General features: G+C 55.0%; 8 protein-coding genes across 8 annotated transcripts; 6 read left to right on the top strand and 2 right to left on the bottom strand.

Moving 5' to 3' along the window:
- Nucleotides 1–1095: 1095 nt before the first annotated feature.
- Nucleotides 1096–1765, top strand: G647_10198 (uncharacterized protein; the record flags this gene model as incomplete). Its single annotated transcript, XM_008726190.1, has 2 exons — nt 1096–1342; nt 1482–1765. Coding segments are annotated over 2 exons (531 nt in total), but the record flags the coding sequence as incomplete, so codon positions are not given.
- Nucleotides 1766–2702: 937 nt separating this feature from the next.
- G647_10197 (uncharacterized protein) lies at nt 2703–3017 on the bottom strand (the record flags this gene model as incomplete). Its single annotated transcript, XM_008726189.1, has 2 exons — nt 2703–2861; nt 2925–3017. The coding sequence occupies 2 exons, from the start codon at nt 3015–3017 to the stop codon at nt 2703–2705; spliced, it is 252 nt and encodes an 83-aa protein (XP_008724411.1).
- A 2642-nt stretch (nt 3018–5659) lies between these two features.
- Nucleotides 5660–8978, top strand: G647_10196 (oxoglutarate dehydrogenase (succinyl-transferring), E1 component; the record flags this gene model as incomplete). The annotated part of the gene is made up of 4 exons (XM_008726188.1): nt 5660–5863; nt 5923–8154; nt 8209–8389; nt 8440–8978. 4 exons carry the CDS (start codon nt 5660–5662, stop codon nt 8976–8978), a joined length of 3156 nt encoding a protein of 1051 aa, XP_008724410.1.
- A 719-nt stretch (nt 8979–9697) lies between these two features.
- On the top strand, nt 9698–10338 carry G647_10195 (uncharacterized protein; the record flags this gene model as incomplete). Its single annotated transcript, XM_008726187.1, has 2 exons — nt 9698–9939; nt 9999–10338. The coding sequence occupies 2 exons, from the start codon at nt 9698–9700 to the stop codon at nt 10336–10338; spliced, it is 582 nt and encodes a 193-aa protein (XP_008724409.1).
- Nucleotides 10339–10915: 577 nt separating this feature from the next.
- G647_10194 (uncharacterized protein) lies at nt 10916–11934 on the bottom strand (the record flags this gene model as incomplete). The annotated part of the gene is made up of 2 exons (XM_008726186.1): nt 10916–11422; nt 11515–11934. The coding sequence occupies 2 exons, from the start codon at nt 11932–11934 to the stop codon at nt 10916–10918; spliced, it is 927 nt and encodes a 308-aa protein (XP_008724408.1).
- Nucleotides 11935–14356: 2422 nt separating this feature from the next.
- Nucleotides 14357–15419, top strand: G647_10193 (uncharacterized protein; the record flags this gene model as incomplete). The annotated part of the gene is made up of 3 exons (XM_008726185.1): nt 14357–14664; nt 14729–15069; nt 15145–15419. 3 exons carry the CDS (start codon nt 14357–14359, stop codon nt 15417–15419), a joined length of 924 nt encoding a protein of 307 aa, XP_008724407.1.
- A 905-nt stretch (nt 15420–16324) lies between these two features.
- On the top strand, nt 16325–17634 carry G647_10192 (uncharacterized protein; the record flags this gene model as incomplete). The annotated part of the gene is made up of 3 exons (XM_008726184.1): nt 16325–16709; nt 16848–17408; nt 17468–17634. The coding sequence occupies 3 exons, from the start codon at nt 16325–16327 to the stop codon at nt 17632–17634; spliced, it is 1113 nt and encodes a 370-aa protein (XP_008724406.1).
- Nucleotides 17635–18463: 829 nt separating this feature from the next.
- G647_10191 (uncharacterized protein) lies at nt 18464–20476 on the top strand (the record flags this gene model as incomplete). Its single annotated transcript, XM_008726183.1, has 1 exon — nt 18464–20476. One exon carries the CDS (start codon nt 18464–18466, stop codon nt 20474–20476), a length of 2013 nt encoding a protein of 670 aa, XP_008724405.1.
- Between the last annotated feature and the right edge of the window lie 105 nt (nt 20477–20581).

Raw genomic sequence — 20581 nt, 5'->3', positions numbered from 1 at the left:
TTTGGTGAGACCGCCACGATTCCCCGTATCCTCGCCGCCTTTCTCGAGCTTCTCATGCATGCACGCGCTAGAAGTCGCGTTTCGCTATATGTACCCTCGAATAAACATCTCCCTCCCCCCTCTCTCAGCTCCCGGTCGACTGTCTGGCTCAGCTAGACGGTATCTCAATCGACGCTTCTTAAGTCTCGACCTGTTCCTTTGGATGGTATTGGAAGCCTCGATATCAGGTTGTTAGGACCATCGGGTCACCTCCAGGGCGCCAGTGGATAGTATACAAGGAGTTGGCTGCCCCTCAATGTCGGTGTTGACAAATGCACAGTGACTTGTAAGACAGATTTTGATCCCAACAGCAGGTTGTCCCATGAAGGCCGTTGCTGTCTCAGTATGGTGGGCTGCGCTTGGGGCCTGAAGGGGTTCCTGTTTCAAGGCGCGTCGACCGGGGAGGATAATGTCAGGGGGTTATTCAAGTTTCCATTCCGAGGTCCATGGACTAACGTCGAGCTGTCCGATGAAGCGGTGTAGTTTGTTCTCCTTCCAGACGTCATACCTCTGCTGGTGGGGCTTGTTGCTGTTGCTGCTCTCGTTCTGTTTTCACTTGAATGGCATCGCTCGCTTCTCATTCATGCACGGTGACGAACCGAAGCCGGGACGGATATGCATGTGGCGGATGCTCATCATTGGGTCTCGCACACAGCCGAATAAACAGATCGCATTGCCACACTGGCAGGGGAATCTCAGTCTTCTCGCGACAGTTTCACGGACAAAGCAACGACCATATTTAGAAAAGCCACGTACCTGACTCGTGGTGCATCTCTGCCCAATCATGGCCGTAATTACTATGGGTTGGTGCCTTCCTGATAGTCCCACATGATGTTCAGGGATCGGCTCCCGGAATCCTGCGTCCTGTCGAAATAGGTAGTGCTGATGATCTTGTTGTCGACGAATGTCTGGCATATCCCACGTGTGATGAGCCGCACCATTGACACCCCTTTCGACTAGACACATATCTCGGGTGACTGGCTGACCGGGATTGATGCGATCGTAGGGATATCGGTTGACCCGTGTAAGAAAAATGGTCCATCTCGTGTAGCGGTTGTTCCGTGCAAATACGAGGCAGACCGTCTCTTCCTGGAGCCACCCCATTCACATGACCCGATCAATGTCTCTCATGTAGCAGCACTTTCAGCTTCAACGCTTCGTCAGCTCCCTGAGGCCGTGCAGGATGCTCTATGGGCGCTTCAAGAATCAACCTCAGTAATCTACGCCTCCTGTCTTAGGCTACAAGCCCTCTTGGAAGAGCGATTTGAACGATTGACGGCACTTCAAGACACGCCTGGAACATGTGAGTTTGACTTTATTTCGCCTTCATTTCATTCCGCACTCTCCCTTGAAAACTAAATCCATAAATCCCGCAAGACATCTGATATCAAGTTTGCTCCACACACATATCGAACATAAAGCTCACACCAAGGCGCAATGAGACTCCGAGGTTCCCTTCTTCAACTACATCAATACCCTGTCCGTCGAACGCCCGTACCTGGTCCACGACGCTCATCCAGACTGGAAGCACAAGGCTCGGCAGACAGGTATCCTCAGCCCGACCTCCCCGTACGCCAGCCTCCGCCTCACCTATCGCGGCAGAACCATCACCATCGGCCAATGGATGCAACGACTCTCAGCCGCAGAATCCCTATGGGTTGACACCGCACAGGCGGTTGACCTCCCGGACTTTGATGCAACCATCAGGGAGTACCAGAGTCTCAGCGACGGTGGCAGCCTTAGTTCCACGTCTAGTGAACTTTAGTCTCGGGGAATGGGAATCCTCATGTGGGCGTGGTGCAAAGGGCGCCCAATGTCGTGAATCCTTGGGTTTGGAATCTGAAGTGGGCATTTTGGCGTACACATGGGCGGCGGAGGGGTCCGTGAAGTTTCTGGAAGCTTTGCGCCATGAACTCTATTCGATTACGGCTTGCTGTACTACTCAGTCGCTTACGTCTTGTATTGACCATCCCGGCCACGCATATCATCGAACCCGCTCAACGCCGTGTCCCACAGTCTCTCCAGCTCGTTCAGGTCGTCCGTCGCTGGAGGGTAGTTCCCTGAGGACGTTGCAGCGGACATTAACCACCGAGTTTCAGGCGAGAGGCGTCACAGGGAAGGCCACTTTGATTCAGCAGTGGCTGGGTTCAATGGTCACGGTGCAGAAGCTGACGGGGGTGGAAGGAGGTGGCCTTGCTCGGTTATGAATCATCCGTGAAGACCGTCTACTCGGCCGGCGGGGTCTTGACCATCGTCATGCTGTTAGCCCAAGCAGGTGTGGACTGGACGGCGCCCGGATGTGGACAAGGGCGAAGACACTACCACACACCCGCTGATGCGAGGGACGGCAATGTCGGACAAGATGTTCTTCCGCCAGTCGTGTCCCGAGAGCGAGCGGTCGTTTAACGATCAATGCGGGACGGCACGAGTATATATATGTCAGAACCATGGAACACCGCAAGGTGACATTGTTTGGACCATTGGTCATGCGAGCCTATTCCATGTCGCAGACGCCTATTCTACAGATTGCATGTCTTTACACCATATACGACGCTCTAATGTTGGTGGTGCTTTGGATCCGTACCCAAGTTGGTGGTTTGGAACTCGGATCCGGCTGCCAATGTCTCGACGGGTTTCCTGCCTTCAACATGTGTCCCCTTCGCCTACCCGAGAGTCTTGGGTTCATGTCCTGGTTTTCCATGGCCGCCTGCAGGTGCTCCTCTGCTTCCACCTCCACTGTGAACGCCATCATGAACTTCGTTCAGACCTTCGGGCAGAGCCGCCGTTTTGCCGGCTCTCGGGATCTCTTCTTCTGACGTGGGCTGTTTATGGAGGTATGTTAGCTCAGTGTGACCAAGGACCGGCCAGATCGCGTGAGGTTACACCTTTCCATCTCCTCCGTGTATGATATCCTTTCCGTTCTCAACGGGGTTGTCGGATTGGGGCGGTTCGCCAGCGTACTCGGCTCCTCGAGGCATATTTGTAGTGAGTGTATGTGTGTGATAGAGTTGTCTCACGGGTAGAACAGGGCTTGTATTTGTTCCTTCTTAATGCTACTGAAACGAGATGTTTTCAGCAGGTGGAAAGGGGCCGGAGCGTGTTGTACCAGTGCGGGGCAGTCGTATCGTCCATAACGTCACACTCTGGGAGCATCCGTGGACCTGAAGAAGAAGGATGATCCGCTGCTTTCGGCAGACGCTTCCTACCAGTGCAACCCACGTCACATTGAAGTCATGCCTACAGGGTTCTCACCTGGGTGTTCCGGTGCTCGTACAGCGTGACGAGGCAAGCGGGCGAGCAGGAACTTGGTAGAGAATGTTGAGCGTAGCACGCGACATCCATCGGCGATGCGATACTGTAGTAGTTCAGATACTTCGGGATGTTGGTCGAGTTGCAGTCTGGCGAGGTTGCACCACAACAAACCAGCCACCGGCTTCAGGTAGATATTCGGATAAGTTAAATAGCCGTCTACTCGTATGGAATTTCAATTGTTCAATGCACTGCGCGAAAGCTGGACCTTATATTCCCATGGATGCCTCGCAGTCGGCGCAATAGATGCTGCGAGGTACTGTAGGAATGACTTACTTCGATAGAAATAGGCTAACTCTTTCGTTCTACGGGCAAACTCGACTTTACCAGCGAAGCAAAGGCAGAATTGAGGGCATTGATCGTCGATGCCACGGCCGCCGCGCTGGGAGACCTTGGGTCCGTTGCAGAAAGAGTGTCGCAGCCGGAAACCAAGCAGAATAAGACTGTCGAGAGTACAGAAGAGCCCAATACGAAATATGAAACGCCGAGTTAAGGTGGCGTAAGACTTAGGTCAAGAAGACGCAACTCGGATGCAAGTGGAATTTTGTTGTTGCCTCGTGGGCGATGAAAGGAAGGATTGGAACATCTCCAGGCAGATTCGTGGATTATCGCAAGGAAGCGAAGTGATTTGCACGAAAATGATGATCTGTCGAACGTGACCCAGTGGCCCAGGGGCGTCCACTGTAGTCCACATCAGTCGTCAGGCTCGATGCCCTGCTTCGCTGTGAGGCTCCGTCGTTTCTTCACAACAGTCTGATATCTCACGGCAGATTGACAGCTGCCTGTTCAGCACCTAGGGAATCGGTGGAAGTTGGTTGAAAGCACCAGTCCCGGAGCGGCAGCTGCAGGTGGCTTCGCTGGATCATTGGATGACAACAAGCGTGATTCGTTACACTGCCTCTTGATGTGTCAACATTCTACAGTCGTCGTTGGGCCCGTCGTCGTCGATCAGAATGGCGGCGGGACAGATGGAAGAGGGTAGTGGACTCGGTCGTTGCCGCTTGATTGGACGATCGATCGCCCGTTCGGCCATTACTGTTGCCATAGAGTCCGACGACCCGGTCGAAGCAAAACGCACAGTAGTGGTTGTCTGATAGAAGACGTGTCCGGCGAGCGGCCATTCCCCCTCGGACGCAGGCCTAGATATGCTGATTGCGCTGAGACTTGGGTAGACTGGAAACCGTGAGCCCGGACGTCCAGACGAAGCGGGTAGGGGACGAACTTACCTCGTCATGTGCCGATGGCAATCCTTGCCCGGGTAGGCATTGTCTACGGGGTTTAATCCTGGGAGGTATAGGACGCCAGAGTCGTGGAGACAGAGGGCCTAGAGGTCGTGGAGGGCGTTCCATATCTCGTCCGATGTCAATGAATGCGTTGATGCCATTTTTTGGGCCAGCCGGCCCCGCTCAGGGAATAACTTATAGACATCCTGGGTAAGTTCCGTCTTCGGATTGTCCTCGGCGACCTCTCGCCCCCGGCTCAGAATTTTACAATTTCGGCGCTCCTGGTTTTAGGTCTCCTGATATAGGCGCAGCGCGTCCTGCTTGAGTTCCTTTGAGTAAGCTGTTAACTGGCGCTTAGTGGTGCTGAAAGCTTAGTTATCGCCCTAGGCCCCTACAGATATCTTCATCTCGGCCTTAAGCTCGTAAAGGCGAGGATCCTGTTTGAGCTCTTCTTCGAGGTGGGCAGGCAGTTTGTCGGGTAGACCGTCCTTATAAAACTTTTCCAGATTCTCGAAATATTCGATGTGGCGCTGGTCGCTCTCCTCGTCTCGAAACGCCGCCTGGCCGTCGACCGCGGAGTAGTTCGCTACATAACTCTGACTGAAAACTCGAGAGTCGGCCTGGGTTAAGTGTTGAAATCGCTCGACGTGTTAGGTCTCGGTGGCGAGGTCGGTGGGTCCGCAGAAGCGCAAGAAGAAGGGCGACCGTCAAGTCAAGACGAAGGTGAGCAATAGGTGAGTGCACGGTGGAAAGGAGGGTGAGGTGGGGAGGTGTCGCTATAAAAGCGGCGCGGGCTGGGTGAGTCGCACGTGAGCTCCGAGCAGTTATTCCGACGCTTGAGGCGCCATGAGCGGCGAGCAGCTTTCCTAACGCTTGGCACCTTTCGAAACCTGAGACTGCGCAGCTTGAACACACGCTTGACGTTTACCTCAGACTTCCCTCACTTCACCCTCGACGCCTCAGTGTCTCTCCCCGTTTCCCTGTCCATTTCACACCTCTTGGTTGGAGGTGCGGTTTGTTCGTTCGGAGCACAGTCTCCCCTCCTATGGACCCTTTTCTGTACCATTAGCTCACCTACTGCCAGCATTATGTATCGTTACGCCGCGGGCAAGCTCCCGTCGAGGGCTGCGCAAGCTTCAAGAAATTTTCATACTACTCACAGTTCACATGCGCTCTCTGGAGCTCGTCAGAATGCCCTGATTGCTGGGAGGAAACCACTGGCTGTCATGGCCCGCAGCTCGATGCTGCGCCGAAGCTATGCCATGGCAGCGGAAGAGTCGAACAAAGGAGTGGTATGCACTGTTCACAGGCCTCAACCTGTGCGAGGGCAGCAGCTCTGACCGTCAAACAGGACCCCAACGACTCGTTCCTGCAAGGGAACACAGCCAACTACATCGACGAGATGTACATGGCTTGGAAACGAGACCCGTCATCCGTCCACATCTCATGGCAAGCCTACTTCCACAATATGGAGCAAGGCAACATGCCGGTGTCCCGCGCGTTCCAACCTCCTCCCGGCCTTATATCGCAGGCTGAGGGTGCGGCCAGCCTGGCTCCGAGCCCAGTCACGAGCGAAGCAAGCGGGGATGTCACAAACCACTTGAAGGTCCAATTGCTTGTGCGGGCGTACCAGTCTACCGGTCATCACAAAGCGAAGACGGATCCTCTGGGAATTCGTGGCGAGGCGGAAGCATTTGGCTACCGCAGACCAAAAGAGCTGGAGTTGGATCACTATGGCTTTACCGAGGCCGACCTTGATCAAGAATTCACCCTTGGACCGGGTATCCTGCCCAGATTCGCCACCGAGTCACGCAAGAAGATGAAACTGCGCGATATTGTCGCGGCGTGTGAGAAGATCTACTGCGGCTCCTACGGCGTTGAGTACATCCACATCCCCGATCGAGAGCAATGCGACTGGATCAGGAGCAGAATCGAGGTCCCCACGCCATACAAGTACTCTGTCGATGAAAAACGCCGTATTCTCGACAGATTGATCTGGAGTTCCAGCTTCGAATCCTTCCTGGCCACGAAATATCCCAATGACAAGCGTTTCGGCCTGGAAGGATGCGAGACTCTCGTTCCAGGCATGAAAGCTATGATCGACAGGAGCGTCGACTATGGCATCAAAGACATCGTCATTGGCATGCCCCACAGAGGGAGACTGAATGTGCTGAGCAACGTCGTTCGGAAGCCAAACGAATCCATCTTCAGCGAGTTCTCCGGTACTAGCGAGGCCAGCGATGAAGGCTCGGGCGACGTGAAATACCATCTGGGCATGAACTTTGAACGACCGACGCCCTCGGGAAAGCGTGTCCAGCTCTCCCTTGTCGCTAACCCGTCTCACTTGGAAGCTGAGGACCCCGTTGTGCTTGGCAAGACTCGCGCCATCCAACATTACAACAACGACGAAAAGCAACACCTGACTGCCATGGGTGTGCTGCTTCACGGCGACGCTGCTTTTGCGGCGCAGGGCGTCGTCTACGAAACTCTCGGCTTCCACGCTCTTCCCGCTTACTCGACCGGCGGTACTATCCACATCATTGTAAACAACCAGATCGGGTTCACTACGGATCCTAGATTTGCTCGGTCGACACCGTACTGCTCTGACATTGCCAAGGCCATCGACGCTCCCGTGTTTCACGTCAACGGTGATGATGTCGAAGCCGTCAACTTCGTGTGCCAGCTGGCGGCCGATTGGAGAGCCGATTTCAAAAAGGACTGTGTCATCGATATCGTCTGCTACCGCAAACAGGGTCATAATGAAACCGATCAGCCCTCTTTCACTCAGCCACTCATGTACAAACGGATCGAGTCGATAAAACCGCAACTCGACAAGTACGTCGACAAGCTGCTGGAAGAAAACACCTTCACCAAGGACGACATCGACGAGCACAAGAAATGGGTGTGGGGCATGCTCAATGACAGCTTCGACCGAAGCAAAGACTATCAACCCACAGGCAAGGAGTGGCTCACGTCGGCCTGGAACGGCTTCAAATCGCCCAAAGAGCTCGCCACCGAGGTTCTTCCGCATCCCCCGACCGGCGTCCCTTCGGATATGTTGAAGCAGATCGGCAGCAAGATCGGTGAGGCTCCCGAAGGTTTCACCGTGCATCGCAATCTCAAGCGTATCCTTGCCGGCCGCCAGAAGGCGGTCCAAGACGGAAAAGGCATTGACTGGGCTACGGCCGAGGCCCTTGCGTTCGGCACACTTTGCCTCGAGGGCCACCATGTACGTGTTTCCGGTCAAGACGTCGAACGTGGCACCTTTTCTCAGCGACATGCCGTCCTGCATGACCAGGAGACCGAAGCCACGTGGACGCCACTCAGCAATTTATCCAAGGAACAAGGAGCGTTCACCATCTCCAATTCATCCTTGAGCGAATTCGGTGTTCTCGGGTTTGAATACGGTTACTCGCTCTCGTCGCCCAATGCGCTCGTCATGTGGGAGGCACAGTTTGGAGATTTTGCCAACAACGCCCAATGTATCATTGATCAGTTCATCGCATCAGGAGAGGTCAAGTGGTTGCAGAGATCCGGCTTGGTGTGCTCTTTGCCTCATGGTTACGATGGACAGGGACCCGAGGTAAGCTTTTGACATATGGCCTGGTCAGGACACCGAGACTAACTGTGCCCGTAGCATAGCAGTGGCCGCATGGAACGATACTTGCAACTCTGCAACGAAGAGCCGCGTGTGTTCCCGTCGCAAGACAAGCTTGACCGACAGCATCAGGACTGCAACATGCAAGTCGCGTATATGACAACGCCTTCCAACTATTTCCATATTCTCCGACGACAGATGAATCGACAATTCAGAAAACGTAAGTACCGTGGTCCGCAGGATGTATGCACACAACTGACCCTGATCCAGCATTGATTGTGTTCTTCTCAAAGTCCCTTCTCCGACATCCTCTCGCACGCTCCAACCTTGAGGATTTCGAGGGCGAGTCTCACTTCCAATGGATCATTCCAGACCCAGAACACGGCAAGGCCATCGCCGAACCCGATGACATCGACCGAGTCGTTATCTGCACGGGTCAAGTCTACGCCGCTTTGCACAAGCACCGTGGTGACAAGGGTTTCAAGAATACTGCCATCACGCGGATCGAGCAACTCAACCCCTTCCCATGGGCCCAGCTCAAGGAGAACCTTGACACGTACAAGAACGCCAAGACGATCGTCTGGTGTCAGGAAGAGCCTCTCAATGCTGGCGCATGGAGTTTCGTCCAGCCGCGCATCGAGACCTTGCTCAATCAGACAGAGCACCATAACCGACGGCACGTCATGTATGCTGGAAGAGATCCTAGTGCCTCGGTGGCAACGGGTACGAAGGCCAACCATGTCAAGGAGGAGCAAGCATTACTTGAGGAAGCGTTCAAGGTGACGCAGGACAAATTGAAGGGTGAATGACTAGCCGACGGTGTGACAGGGGCCAAAGTGCTTGGCTGAACATACCTGATGGAAATTGCATGTATAAGAGGCAGCGTCACGGACGAGCATTAGTAGACCGAGGACGGTCCCGTTGCTAGCTGTCACTGTGTCATACTGGAAAACGCCTGGAAGCTTGTCATTGCGTTCCGATCGAGATAATATAGTACACAAATTTGTGCCGTGCATGAGCACTGGGCTGGTTGAACACGTGGCACTGGCGTCTTGATTTCCTGCAACCGCGGTGAAACAAGAGCCTGCGGGCGAGCACGACGTGCCACCAAAGTCTTGAGTAAGTCGCCATGTGCTCTCTATCCTGGACCCTTGTCGACTGCTGCCAGGATGAGCTTCGGCTTTGGCGGCTCAAAGCAGGTGAACCGGCACCCTGCCCACTTTGGACCTCGCCCGTGCGGCGCCACTTTTATATCTTGTGGTTCGACCCGGGTCTTGATCGTGCCACCGAGCGAGGCACGCACTGCACGATAAGTTAGTTGCCTATCTAGGAACCATCCCGACCAGGCCATGGAAGCTCGGCTATCAACATTACCTAATAGCCGCTGATTCATCTCGAAGGGGCAAGTCACACATCAAATAGTATCTCAGGGCTTCGTGCTGAACAGACGAACTCAATACATTGATGGAGGCGGTAAGATCAGGATCGATTGACTGACCCGTTTCCCTACCCTTTGAGACGCACATACATGGCTGTCAAAGTGCAAGTTTCCAGGCCGCCGCCGCCGCCACCACCGCCTCCGATTGACGTATCTTACACACCTCAGGTATCGGTGACGACCCTGCCTGCAACGGCGCCGATTGCAGAAATTCTGTCCGTGCTTGAACGCGACGGCGGGGTGATCTTGAAGGATCTCGTCTCCGCCCAGCAGCTCAAATCCATCGAAACCGAACTTCAACCGTGGAATGAGCTGAAGCGGGAAGATCCTGGGTCCGGCCGTGATGCTTTCGTCACGATACCCCAGTCGACAGTGCTGATACCTGGGTTAGTGAGGAAATCACCATCGTCAAGGGTGGACGAACGGCGCCTGATCGGCCCAATGGCAAGGGGTTCTACATCGAACCCACCGTCGTGAGTGGCGTGAACCCGTCCATGCGAGTCTACAAAGAGGAGATCTTTGGACCTTTCCTGACCTTCACCGCTTTCACCTCGGAAGAGGACGTCGTCAAACTCGCCAATGACGCCGAATACGGACTCGGCAGTGCGGTCTTCACCAATGATGTTACCAGAGCCATTCGTGTTGCACGAGATCTCCAGGCAGGCTTGGATGCTTATTCGGTGTTGAAGGCTGTTCACCTCAATTTGGTATTCGCGACACCAGATATATAGCTCCCCAAGTAGTTTGAGGAGAAATTGGAAGGCAACCTTGCGTTAAATGCATATCCTTCAGTGGACGGAGATCAACCGTAACCATGGAGAGTCAGCAAAGGAACGCCGCTCGTCGCTCACCGCTCGGACATGCCGCGATAGAGGGCCATGAGTCGAGCTTCCTCTGTCCCAAGAGGAACCTACTGTATCAGGGCACACCGCACATGTGCTGGCGGGAGCAGGCAGAGCACGAAGAGGTACAGGCAGTACACAAACGAAGCTACCTGGCTAAGTACGGATTTCACGACCGAGGACGGGAATATCGATCGGCCTGTTTGACGTGTGAGATGGACCTCGTACTCTCTAGATGTCGCCATGCCAGACATTGATCCCAACACCCGCTTACGCTGATCATAGCGTAATACAGTACGACTCAGTCGATCCTGAAGCCCATACATCCATGCAACCATGCATCGTCAAGTCATAAGTATGATGAATCCGCTACGTGTGTGTGTCTTTCTGTGTCTGTCAGTCTCTGTCTCCCTCCCGCTCTCTCTTTCGGCCCTGCACCTCTCGATCCCTGGTCATCTGCCGACATCTAAGCCATAAACTCCCTAACGCTCCTCCTCGCCTTCCTGGCTTTGGCCCCGCCAGTCAACGCCTTGGCGGCATTATCGTTGGGCGCGGCGTCTCCGAAGCCGCAGCCGCCGTCGCGCGTCTGGGCGATGATGGCCCCCGCGCATTTGCCCGTGTTGAACGCACAGCATCCGGACGCGCAGTCGGCGTCACTGAAACATTGGCCCGTGATGAATTGGCTGGCGTCACCTTTTCCTACATTTGCCGAGCCCGGGATGGACGTGTCGATTGCGCCGCTGCCGCCGGAGGAGGAGGTGGATGTGGATGTGCCTGAGCCGGATCCTGAGCCTGACGATGACGATGACGATGATGATGACGACGACGAGGGGTCACTGCCAGCCGGCGAGGTTGGCTGTTCGCCACGCAGAAGCCGCGCGGCGTTGTCGTTGGGTTGGGCGTCGCCGAAGCCGCAGCCGCCGTCGCGTTCTTGGGCGATGATGGCGCCGGCGCATTTACCTGAGTTGAAGCCCTGAAATGTCGACATGTTAGCCAAGTGCGTGTACTTTGTTGGCTTGTAATATAATATGATAATAAGAACAGCAGCAGCACGGGAAAACTTACACAACATCCACTCGCGCAGTCGGCATCACTGGTGCATGCCCCTGTAATGAATTGCGTGCCTGTGCCGACATTGCCGTTGCTGCTACCGCTGCCGCTGCCACCCGCCGCTGCCGTGCTCATGGCTGCAGGATCCGCTGCGGCCGTTGCGGGTGACATTCCCCCCGACTGTGACGCAAAGAATGCCTGTGCGGCAATGTCGTTGGGCTGGGCGTCGCCGAAGCCGCAGCCGCCGTCGCGCTCTTGGGCGATGACTGGGCCGGCGCATTTGCCGGAGTTGAAGCCGCAGCACGAGGAGGCGCAGTCGGCGTCTGAAGAGCAGGGGCCTGTGATGAATTGCGTGCCGGCGGCGAGGGTGTGGTGGGTGAGGGATAGGAGGACCAGAATGGCTTGGGAGACGGTGAAGGTGGTTTTCGTGTACATATTGGCGAGATTGTCCGTCCAGCGGGTGTTGATGATACAATCAGTCTAGAAGTGAATGGAATGGGAAGTAGAGCTGGTTTCTTGTTCTGGTGGCACAGCAAACACCGCACAGCGATGAGAATGGAAAAGATCGAATTGAAAGCAACTTTTTATCGCACAGCGAGGACAGAGCAGAAGCAGGTAGAGGAGAGACCGACTGGATGAAAACGAGAGATCTCTCAACATGCAGTAGAAGGCAGCGTGGTCTTCGTATTTGAAGGCATCTTTTCAGCACGCAGACAGTACTGACGGGCCTCCTGTCCGCCATTTCCATTACCAAATTCGTCGTCTGGGATGGACGCCATTGTAGGATCACCGCGTGGCACAATGGCCGGATCCCCAATAACTTAGCATCATCCCAAGGAGGACTGCACCGTCGATCCAATGGACCGGCACAGTCGAGGGATCACACGCTGCAGCTCAAACAGAGCGACACGAGGCTGAGACGAGAAACTCCGAGACAGCCTCGTCGCCGTGTCGCAGGTCGGCACAACCGCTAAGGGGGCGATGCGGGGGGAGGCCGCCGTGCCACGCGATTGGCTTGGGGGGACCCCTCCAACACCCCTTGTTAGGCTTTTGAAGCACCCATCGTGGCAGCTTGGGTTCGTGTTTGAGACGTCGTTTCAGCGGGAAGACGTGCTCCTCTTGTTGACTGTGGTTACCCAGTGATTACTACCTACAGGCTCGCCGAAGCCTACTACTACAGTAACCAGCATGCACTCCGTACGTCCCCAGTACTGGATGGAGTGGCGTCCCCTGGGTCCCAAGGTCCGCCTTCTGCCTCTCAAGTGGCTGCTTTTCCAACTGTGGCCAGACGGTGGCTTTGCGCAGGCGCGTCATAAAACAGCTGCGAGCACCGCTTCACGTCAACTAACTCCGGGCTGCCACCTAGAACGGTTCTTGCTCCTCGCCAATCGTAACCGTGCCGCCTCCTGTCTTGACAAGTCGATTCGAGCGAGCACGAGTGGGCGGGCATCGTACTAGCCGTGATCTGGTGAGATGTGGCCGGCTTCAGCTCAGCCAACGTTCCGACTTTGACTTCATGCTCTCCTGGCTCCTCGGCTGGACACCACCTTGACCACGTGGTGTCTGGCTTCCCAGGCCACTGGTCCAGTCCATGTCCAACCGCATGCGCAGCAATCGACCATGTCTTGACACAGCCTTGCTTGCTAACATTGCCTAGGTAAGTCTTCGTCGGAAAGCATGCTCCAAACGCGATACCTCGTCGTCACTCATTCGAGAATCGATGCGCCCTCCGTTCCAGCCCGAACCTGGCCAAGCACTATCAGCGGTCCCAACCACAGGCTCGCGAAGATGACCCGAGGACTCTCGTGCTGTCATAGCACCGGGCAATGAGACAGCTTGCGGGCCGCGGGAGTTGTGTTTTAAGGAAGATTATCTGAGAGGACTCAGGATTTAACACACTATGGAACATCAAGACATTTCCTGTCCCTCGTCAGTTCGTGCTGTGAGGCTCTTCTGTCCCGGTGGAGTTTCTGACCTCTACGACCACGCTATGCATCGATGGCCGGTGTTGGAATTCCTGGCGACGGTCAGCTTGTTGACTGTACCAGAGCCAGTACCGCCACGGATGCAACACCGTATTGCCCAAATATCTCGACCGGCTGCCCTCTGCAGGGTGATGGGTGGATTTACGACGACGATGAATTCGCGGGCCCATGCACGAGGCTCGTAATGTCAAGTTCGAAATGCCTTGTCAAGCACATTATCGGTGTTTGATTCTGGTCGGTTTAGGACTTAATATCCCGTTGAAATGCTCATTCTCTCCAAAAAGGACCTGAGATTCCTACAGGGTGCTGGGCATGGGAAAGGTTCCTACATCAGCGATCTCGCGAGAGTCGCTGAGTTGCCTCGATCATATCAATTAGTCTTTGGTGGACTGAGGTCCGTTGGGACAGAATAATTCATGGGGATGCTCTAGTATCTGCTCTGGCTCCATCCTGGGTCGTGTCCGTTTCTCTTGATCTACTTCTCATTTGTCAGAAACTTGATGCCAGAAGGAAACATTTTCTATTGCTGTCCGTCCAGGTGGATTTGCATTTCTCCGATAGTGACATTCAAGCATCTTCCACTCCCTCTTTGTCTCGAATCTCTTCATACCAGAGCTCCGTATACACACAGAACTCGATAGAAGCGCGCACCTATTGCAAAGAATGATGCACTCATACAGCCTTCTCCCTATCCTCCAGCTCTCCCCAGGGGCAGCCTCCACGCGAGAAGCAGACGCGTTTACAGTACGTAGATAATTGTCCGTACTCGATGGCGTAGTGGCACAAACCCCTACCGCCAATCTCATCGGCTCTCGTTCGGAGCCCTGGCACTATCCTTCCATGGCCTAATCGACCAATGCATGCATTCAGATATGCGTTCCTTACGTGTCTGGGTCCTTCCGCCCATCTTAACTGCTGTTCGCCCTAGAAACAGACGGCCACCGCTGCGAGGGACGAGAACTCGGCTGCACCATGCCTCGTCACCTCGGGGATATGCTATAGGCGCAGAAAATGCTCTACACCCAAGTCAATCTGTCGAGGAGGAAACCCTCCCTCATTATGATCCGGACGAGTTTTACCCGGTCCATATAGGCGAGGTCTTCAATGGGAAGTATCAGGTGGTGGGCAAACTTGGCTTCGGCGCACACTCGACAGTCTGGCTGGGCCGTGATATGAACACGTATGCTACGGTACCAAGTTCTTTGGATTATTCGGCGTGTCGCACAGACTGACGTGACTCCCAGAAATCAGGTGCCCAACTACGTGACTCTCAAAATATGCACCAAGACGCCTACCGAGTCAATTGACCGGGAGATCCTAGCGTACCGGCATCTCAGCTCTTTGCGCTCTTCGCACCCCGGTCTGCCACATGTACGGGGACTTCTCGACTCGTTCGAAGTCGTTCGATCAGATGGGAGCTATCACCGCTGTTTTGTCCATCAGCCACTGCATCTAACCATGTGGGATCTGCAACGACTGGGAGGAACATCTGCGACCTTTCCGCAGGGTATGGTCAAGAGCGCTCTTCGGTATTTGCTCCAGGCGCTGGATTTCCTCCACACAGAGGCCAATGTGACACACTGCGGTCGGTAGTTACTTCGCAATCTGGTTTGACTCACCAGGAGGCGGTCCATCAGCTCACATACCCTCCGTATCGTAGACATCAAGCTCAGTAACATCATGCTGACCGTCGAGGACGAAGGCGTGCTTACCGATTTTGAGGACGCCGAGCGGCAACATCCCTGTCCCCGCAAGATCGTGGACCATGAACGTACGATATACGCGTCGCGGTCTTTTCGCCTACCCCGGAACCACAATTGGGGATCACCTGTGTTGTGTAACTTGGGGGAGGCTCGCATTGGGGGCTCATATTCCTACGAAGAAATCCAGCCGGAGGTGTACAAGGCGCTCGAGATCATCATGCAGACAGATTGATCGCATCGCGCTGATATATGGAACGTGGCATGCGTGGTGAGTCAGTCAGTCAGCCAGCCAGCCTGTATCTGTCTTCCTTTCCCTCATCACGTTATCCGGCTAACCGTTGATAGTGCGTTGTTGTTCTAGGCCTGGGATATGATGGAGAACAAGCATCTCTTTGACTCACGAGACGACGAAGCCTTCCACAACAACAGATACCACGTTGCCAAGATGGTGGCGTACATGGGGATTCCGCGGATGGAGTTCCAGCGCCGCAGTCCAAACACGGCATTGGTATTTGACGAAGAAGGCGAGTTGACAAACTCAACGGCTGTTGATCATCGTGGCTGATATCTACTCCAGGCGACTGGAAAGGTCATCCGTCGTTACCCCCGCTGTCTCTCGAGGAGTCCGAAGCACAGCTTGACGGCGCGGATAAGGAGGCCTTTCTCAAGTTTATGCGCTCGATGTTGGCTTGGCTGCCAGAGGAGAGAAAAAGTGCTGGAGAGCTGTTGAGAGATCCATGGCTGCGTGCATGATTGTGGTCGGCAGGCTTACGACCGAGGATGCTATGGGCCGCAGTGGGCAGTCTATGTGCTCAGTCGCCTGACCAACGCCGGACCACTACAACCATACTTCACATGATTAACATCCTCGGCAACACAACAACAAAAACGACCCTCTTGCTCTCATCACAGTCAAGCATGACAGACACCTACCCCCGGACATCTGCACACCTCGATAACAGGGCAGTCTCTTGTTCCCGCCGCCCAGTCGAGGCACGCGGAGTTGTCCGAACCAAAGCAGCCTGCCAGCCGGCCTCCCCTGCCATCCCATACCATGTCATATAGTATGGATCTGTCCACTGAAATCCAGAGTATTTCCTCGTGAATGGCGTTGTTGCCTCCTCGCAGCCGTCCTCAATGGCCGACATCATCCGTCTCAACTCGCAAGGCCAGACAGAAGTGAGAACGGGGTTAGGCTGGCGCAGGGTGCTCTCCCCGAACAGCGCGGAAGCGACGATTGCCCACCTCCCGGTGGTCGATATCACCGACATAACGCACGTGGACCAGGCCCGTCGAAGGAGCGTCGCAAAGGCAATCTGCCACGCCGCTTCGAATGTCGGGTTCTTCTACGTCCGCGGCCACGGCGTGCCCGACGAGGCGGTCGCTTCCATCTTCGCGCAGAGTAGGCGATTCTTCCACGATCTGACGCTCGACGAGAAGATGGAGTATGACACGGAGAGGCATACGCATTATTATGGATATTACCCCATCAAGTTGGACGAGGGAATTCCTGCTGGAGCGAGTAAGTATTGCTTCAATTAAATTTTGTGGAGAGGGTGTGTAACGGTGCACTGCTTTTGTGGTCGCGGTCGTGGTACTCACCTGTTTATCTGCTCCGTTAGTTTGCTTGCCTGGTTACTTACCTGCGTTACGTTTTCAGAGCTAAACGAAGGGATCAACTACGGGTATGAAGCTTGTTGTGACCCCGAGGTCGCATCCGAGGCCGTGCCCGCCGAAAGTAGCAACGGTGACAACTGGTGGCCGTCCGAGGAACGTCTCCCCGGCTACGAGCGCCAAGTCAAGGGATACATGACACACATGCTCAGGCTGAGCCGGTCCCTGCTGCGCATGTTCGCGCTGGGTCTTGATCTGGACGAGCATGCGTTCGACCACCTCGCCACGAAGCCGTATTCCATCTTGAAAATGGCGCACTATCCCGGCAAGGGTAAGGGACAGCTCTCTGGCACGGACGCCCCGTCAACCATCCGTCCGCACACGGACTATGAGCTTTTGACGATCCTGCTGCAGGACGAGATCCCGTCTCTGGAAGTGTTGTCCAATACCGGGCATTGGATACAGGCGGCGCCCATACCGGGGACGTTTGTCGTCAATATTGGAGATTCGCTGTCCATGCTCACCAATGGGCTGTTTGTGTCTACGATGCATAGGGTGATCAATGTGTCGGAGCGGGCTCGATATTCCGTGCCGTTTTTCCTGGGTGGTTAGTATAGGATCGCTCGTCCACCTCGTCCCATGAAAGCCCATGTTGACCCTTTGCAGCCAATCAGGACGCCGAGTTGAAGGCCCTAGCTAAGTTCGTGAGTGCTGAGAATCCTGCAAAGTTCCAGCCCATCATGTCGGGAGAATACATTCGGCGGTCGTTGCAGGCTGTTTACTCCAAGCCGCATGTGGAAATCATCAGGGACACGGTCGAAGTGCGTGGATAAGACAGCTGAGCTTCACGATAGAGATCCGTGGCCGTTCAATGGAGGACATGAAGATGGTTGTGCGGGGGGGGCGATAGTAGAATGGTTCGGAGTAGCGCCGTTTCACCGCATGTTGGGTTGTATCTCATGATACTGTGTATACAAGCCGAAGGACCTGGAGTTGTCGCAGTCACAGTCGCAGTCGCAGTCGAGGTGCTTGATGTCGCGACCGCGCGCCGCGCCTTATGATCCGCCGTAGCAACTGCTATTCCACAGTAACACCTCACCGTACCCACACCAATTACGGAGTACTCTCTCACTTTTCAAACTTCGCGCAAGTTTCGGCTTCCGATTCGATCAAAACGCAAGAATTCTACTCTGAGAGCCGTCACAAGCTGGTGAGCTGGAGACGAATCCTCCGAGCTGCTGTCTGACTATTCACATCATGATGATCGACCTCGTGGTGTCTCCACTACCACCGGAGAGCTCATGCGACCTTTTAGCCGTTCATCAGGCCTGCGGAATGGATGACCGCAAGAGGACCTCCTTCACCCGGTTGCGACTGGTCCCAATGAAAAGATGATTAATCCGGCTCCGCAGGGGATCTCCCACATGTCCGCTAACCTACTCTGAGATGCTCCGTGTACCCAAGAAGGTGATATCTGACTTAGGCCACCAAGACCCAGAGATGGTAAATGATATGCCGGTCTTTGGCCCAACCCAACTTGCCTCGATATCTCCTGTGTGACTTGCACGAGTAGACGGTTCAAGGAAGTTCTGTCATTAAATCGTTTGCTAACAGCGCTGTCATTATAACATTGCAGGCCCGATATTGCCACGTACAACCACCATGGTCGGACAAGCGGCTGCAGCAGTACCTCCAACCCAGTCGGTACCAATTGAGCAGCAGAAAGCTGAAGTCGATTCGGCTGTATCGGACCAAATCAATGGCACTCCGTCCGAGCTCTCGAGTGCCGCAGCACAGGCAGCCTTGAAGATTCAGCAAAAGTACGACGAAGAACGTTCCAAAAGGATCAGACCCGACGGCGACGCCCAATATGTGGATCTTGCCGTCTCGGAACAATTTCAGCATTATCGCGAGGATCCCTGGCTCGACGAGCGGTCCGAGGCTGTCACTATCCGTGACGGCGAGCATATCAAGTATTTCATTCTGGGTGCAGGCTTTGGCGGCCTGGTATACGCCGTCAAACTTATCAGAAGCGGCATCCCGGCATCCGAGATTCGGATTGTCGATTCTGCTGGAGGATTCGGAGGAACGTGGTATTACAACAGATATCCAGGACTGATGTGCGACATCGAATCGTACTGCTATCTCCCACTGCTCGAGGAGATGAACTACATACCCAAACACAAGTACTCCTACGGGTACGAGATTCGGGAGTACATAAATAAGGTTGCAGAGAAATACGGACTATCCGACACGGCTATGTTCCGGACCAAGATCAATCGTCTCGTCTGGGACGAATCGGGCGATGAATGGAAAGTCAACATGACCAAGGAACGTACCTCGAACACTCCTCTCGATATCAACATCACTGCTCAGTTCGTCATCTCCACGTCTGGCCTTCTGCTGCATCCGAAGCTCCCTGCTATCGTGGGGATCGAAAACTTCAAGGGGACGTCGTTCCACACTTCTCGCTGGGATTACTCTGTTACCGGCGGTTCGCAAGAGAACCCAGTACTTGCTAAGCTTTCAGACAAGCGCGTCGGCATTATCGGGACAGGCGCCACGGCAATTCAAGCTGTGCCACATCTTGCCAAGTATGCCCGAAGCCTTACCATCTTCCAACGCACGCCGAGCTCAGTCGACGAACGTGGCCAACACCAGACCGAGGAGTCTACTTGGAGCTCCAAAGTTGCCACGAAGCCAGGCTGGTGGAAGGAACGCAATCTCAACCTAGCAGCCCATCTCTCTGCCGCAGTCGAGCCTGGCGAAATCGACCTCGTGGACGATCAATGGTCCAGGTGTCGTGCATACCGCGCCCTGATCGGCGGGCCCGACCCTCCATTCTCGATGGAGAGCATCCCTGCATTCGTTGCCTCGCTTTACGCCACAGACCTCCCCCGAGCGGAAAGAATCCGCCAACGAGTCGACGACACGGTCAAAAACAAGACCACCGCCCAAGCACTCAAGCACTGGTACGGCACCTGGTGCAAGCGACCGACATTCCACGACGACTACCTCCCCGTGTTCAACCAGCCCAACGTGCAACTCGTCGACACAAACGGCAAAGGCGTCGACAGCCTGACCGCCACCTCCGCCGTGGTCGGCCCCAATGAATACCCGCTCGACATTCTGATCTTCAGCACGGGATTCCGCTCGCCCGCGATCGGTAGTCCGGCCTTTCGCGCGGGGATGACCATCACGGGCCGCGCGGGTCGCGACATGGACGCCAAGTGGCGCGACAACGTCGCCACCTTGCACGGCACCCTGACACACGGTTTCCCCAACTTGTTCATGCCGGGCCCCTTCCAGGCCTGCGCGACGGGCAACGCCATCTTCACGCTCGACATCATGAGCAACCACGCCGTCGAGATCATCAGGCAGGCCCAGGCACGGTTTCCGGGCCAGAAGGTCGTGATCGAACCGACGGTCGAGGCCGAGGAGGAGTGGTCGACCGAGATCGCCAAGCGCAGTATGGCCTTCGCTGCCATGGCCGGGTGCACGCCAGGATATTTGAACGGCGAGGGGATCATGGACAGTTTACCAGTTGAGGTCAAGATGAAGGCCGCGCGCATGGGCATCTGGGGCGAAGGAATCGAAAGTTTTATGAACACGCTAGAGACTTGGGAGAGGGAGGGACGCCTGGAGGGTTTAACCGTCACGCCGGTGACTGATTGATCTCAGTAGGTGGGCAAGTACTTAAGTTAGTGAGTGCTAGTATAGATGACCACGCCGGGTCGGTATACTGTGCAAGTCGACTGAAATCGACTGCTGTGCCGTTGT

Source organism: Cladophialophora carrionii (genome assembly GCF_000365165.1).
Source record: "Cladophialophora carrionii CBS 160.54 unplaced genomic scaffold supercont1.13, whole genome shotgun sequence".
Lineage (NCBI taxonomy): Eukaryota > Fungi > Ascomycota > Eurotiomycetes > Chaetothyriales > Herpotrichiellaceae > Cladophialophora > Cladophialophora carrionii.
The sequence above is the reverse complement of the archived record's forward strand: the minus strand, read 5'-3'. Positions and strand labels throughout refer to the sequence as shown.